The 3849-nt window shown below is 52.3% G+C and overlaps 1 protein-coding gene across 1 annotated transcript in view; it reads left to right on the plus strand.

Annotated features, from left to right (window-relative positions):
• The window catches only part of LOC109924675 (histone-lysine N-methyltransferase 2B-like), a 21042-nt gene that overhangs the window by 12183 nt on the left and 5010 nt on the right, over window positions 1-3849 (plus strand). The window contains exons 7-8 of the mRNA XM_048620601.1: window positions 607-720; window positions 3377-3561. Coding sequence (XP_048476558.1) covers window positions 607-720; window positions 3377-3561 — 299 coding nt within the window. The remainder of the gene's footprint in view (window positions 1-606; window positions 721-3376; window positions 3562-3849) is intronic.

The raw sequence follows: 3849 nt of genomic DNA on the forward strand, positions 1-3849 counted from the left end.
TCCCTGGGAGTGTTTGATGGGGGACAGTGTAGGGGGAGCTTTACTCTCTATCTGACCCCATGCTGTCCCTGTCCCTGGGAGTGTTTGATGGGGGACAGTGTAGAGGGAGCTTTACTCTGTATCTAACCCCGTGCTGTCCCTGTCCTGGTAGTGTTTGATGGGGGGTCGACAGTGTAGTGGGAGCTTTACTCTGTATCTAACCCCGTGCTGTTCCTGTCCTGGGGGTGTTTGATGGGGGGTGGAGCAGGGGGGGAACAGTGTAGAGGAAGCTTCACTCTGTATCTGACCCCGTGCTGTCCCTGTCCCTGTCCCTGGGAGTGTTTGATGGGGGACAGTGTAGAGGGAGCTTTACTCTGTATCTGACCCTGTGCTGTCCCTGTCCCTGGGAGTGTTTGATGGGGGACAGTGTAGAGGAAGCTTTACTCTGTATCGAACCCAGTGCTGTCCCTGTCCCTGGGAGTGTTTGATGTGGGATGGGGGGGGGGGGGTGGGGGTGCGACGGGGCGACAGTGTAGAGAGAGCTTTACTCTGTACCTAACCCTGTGTGGGCCGATACATTGCTGGATACTGTGTGCTGAGAGTGTTGTGGCCTCTGTTGTTTCACAGGAAATTATTGTCCGATTTGTACGAAATGCTACGAAGATAACGATTATGAGAGTAAGATGATGCAGTGTTCCAAATGCGACCACTGGGTTCATGCCAAATGTGAAGGTATTTCCGGTGAGTGGTGAGGCGTGGCGTGCTTGGAGTCTTGTCGTATTCCCCCACCCCCCGTAAACGCCAGGCTGAGTGTTCTGTCTGCGCTTTGGCTCCTGTGATTCTGCCTTCTGTGCCACTGGGTCAAAATCCTGAGAGACTCTACCTGACGGCGCTGTGAGGTGTCCCTACAGCTTGTGGGCTGCAGTGGTTCAAGAAGGCAGCTCTCCACCACCTTCCCAAGGGGCAACTCGGGATGGGCAATAAATCCTGGGCCCTGTTAGTGATTAAAAAGAACTCCTGGCGATTAGATTCTCTCTTGTTCTATTCGTATTGCTTTGCAGCCTGGCCGCTGGCGATGATTCACAATCTTCCCCTCCTCAATTTCCCACTACCTCATGGTCGCCAGTACTAGGTTTTAAGGAAGGGTCCTTGACCCGAAACGTTAACTCTGATTTCTCTCCACAGGTGTGTGCTGAGCTTTATCCAGCAATTCCTGTCTTTTTTTGATTTACAGCGTCCGCAGTTCTTTCGGTTTTTTTTAAATATACTGGGCTCACTCAGTTTTCTGGATGCTGTTCCCATCCATGGTTGATGCAGAGGGGGTGAAGGATTGGGACCAGAGCCTGGTTGGGGGGATGGGGTGGGGGGTGCGTCTTGTTGGGTCAGGAGTTTTTTTTATTTTGATCCACTTTCTTCATGAAGTGTAGCTGCCAAAGGCTCGAGCAGCCCAAGTGAAGCCCACATCCGTCTCTCTCTCTTTCTCATGTGTCTCGCATCTTGAAATGTGCAGAATGCTTAGAGTAAACGCAGGTCAGAGGCTTCCCCCTGCTTGAACCGGGGACATAAATTTACAATAAGAACAATTCTGCCGAGGATCAAGATTGCGAATTTTCTGCTGCAGAGGGCTATGGGAACTCAGTCTTTGAGTGCCTGTACTGTAGAGATTGACAGATATCTGATAACAGATAAAATGATTCCTTCTCGAAAACATTCAGTGTTCCAGCTCCGACCGCTTTCTGTGACAGAGAATCCCACAGGGTCCCCCACTCTCTGGGTGAAGACATTTTTCCTCATCTCACTCCTGCCCCATCTCCTTTAGACTGTCACCCCCTGGTTCTGGACTCGCACCTTTTGGACTGCAGCGGTTCAAGAAGGCAGCTCTCCACCACCTTCTCGCGGGGCGACTCAGGATGGGTAATAAATACTGGGCCCTGCTAGTGATTAAAAGGAACTCCTGGCAATTAGACTCTCTCTTGTTCTGTTTGTATTGCTTTGCAGCCTTGCCGCTGGTGATGATTCACAGTCACTCCCACCCCCCCAGCCCAAACCTCTCAATTTCCCACTACCTCGTGGTCACCGGCACTGGGTTCTAAGAAACATTATCAGGAACATCCTCCCTTATTTGTTGACCCTGTCTAGTCCTGTTAGAATGTTATCCATTTCTTTGAGATTGGCCCAATCCCTCAGATAGAGGGATATAGGGGTCATTTGGGAAAACTAATTTTCTTAAAATTCATTCACGGGATGAGGACGTCGCTGGCCAGGCAGCATTTATTGCCCATTCCTAATTGCCCAGAGGGCAGTTAACAGTCAACCACATTGCTGTGGGTCTGGAGTCACATGTAGGCCAGACCAGGTAAGGATGGCAGTTTCCTTCCCTAAAGGATATTAGTGAACCGGATGGTTTTTTCCCCGACAATCACCAATGGATTCATGATTATCGTTAGACTCTTAATTCCAGATATTTTATTGAAGTCAAATTCCACCATCTGTCGTGGCAGGATTCAAGCCCAGAGCCCCAGAACATTGCCTGAGTCTCTAGACTAGCAGTCCAGCAATAACACCACAAGGCCATCACCTTCCTGATCCTTGCTGTGGGTGGTCAGCCATGATTGTATTGAATGGCAGAGCAGGCTCAATGGGCCGAATGGCCTAATCCTGCCCCTGTGTTCCTCACCACCCTGACCTTGGGGGGCTGTTAGGGAAGTGCGGGAAAGCTGGGAATGGGTCAAGTGCCCTTCAAGGGGTGGGAATCTCCTATGTTTCTGACAGTACGGGAGGGTGAAATGACACGCAATAAAAACTGAGTTAGCCATCAGCTGGAGTACAGTCCCAGGCACCAGACACTCCTTTCAGGAGGATCTCAGGGTCTCAGAGGGTGCGGGGAGGATTTCCTGGGGTTGAGGGGCTTCAGTTTTTTTTTAATTCATTTGTAGGATGTGGGTGTTACTGGCTCGGCCCAGCATTTATTGCCCCGTCCCTAGTTGCCCCCCTTGAGAAGGTGGGGGTGAGGTGCCTTCTTGAACCGCTGCAGTCCGTGTGCTGTAAGGTTGACCCCCAATGCCCCTTGGGGGAGCGAATTGACTAGTCTGTGAGACAGCGCTCCCAATTTTGGCACTAGCCCCCAGATGTTAGTGAGGAGGACTTTGCAGGATCAACAGGACTGCATCCGTGCTGCATGACTCTAAACGGACCAGAGGAGGAGAATCTGTGTTTTGAGCCAGTGAGTTGTTGTTGCGATCTGGAACTCTGTGAGGGGAGAGTGGGGTCTGATTCAGGGAATCCTTCATGGAGCTGGCACGGGGGCTGGGTGGGCAGAATGGACTCTGCCGTGCGGTGATAGCGATTGGGGTGTGTTTGAGAGGTGCTGACTGTGGTGTGTCGTTGCTGCCTCCAGATGAGATGTACGAGATCCTATCAAACCTGCCCGACAACATTGTATATACGTGCCTGCCTTGTATGGAGGGTAAGCCTGCAGAGTGGCAGGAGGTGGTTACTAGCGAGCTGCTATCTGGCATCAAGCAGGTGGTGACAGGATTGGTGACCTCCAGGCTGACCGCTCACCTGCTGAAGCAAAAGGAGGTAGGTCCGAGTGCAGCGCGGCTCCGACTGGCGCCAAGAGACTGTGTGATACCGCTCACCGCAGCCAGCTTCCCCCAGCGAATCCGTTCCTCTCCGTTCACCCGATCGGTGTGTCTGTCACCCACCACGCTGTCTTCGGATCTCCCGACCCCCTCTGGTGTCTGCTCATTGCAAAAATCTGCTTCACCCCCCCCCCCCCCCAATCTCTGTAAACTCCTCCAGCCCTCTACACCCCTCCCTAGCTCTGTAACCTCCCCCAGCCCCCTACACCCCCTCCCTATCTCTGTA

Source organism: Rhincodon typus, chromosome 47, assembly GCF_021869965.1.
Source record: "Rhincodon typus isolate 14 chromosome 47, sRhiTyp1.1, whole genome shotgun sequence".
NCBI lineage: Eukaryota > Metazoa > Chordata > Chondrichthyes > Orectolobiformes > Rhincodontidae > Rhincodon > Rhincodon typus.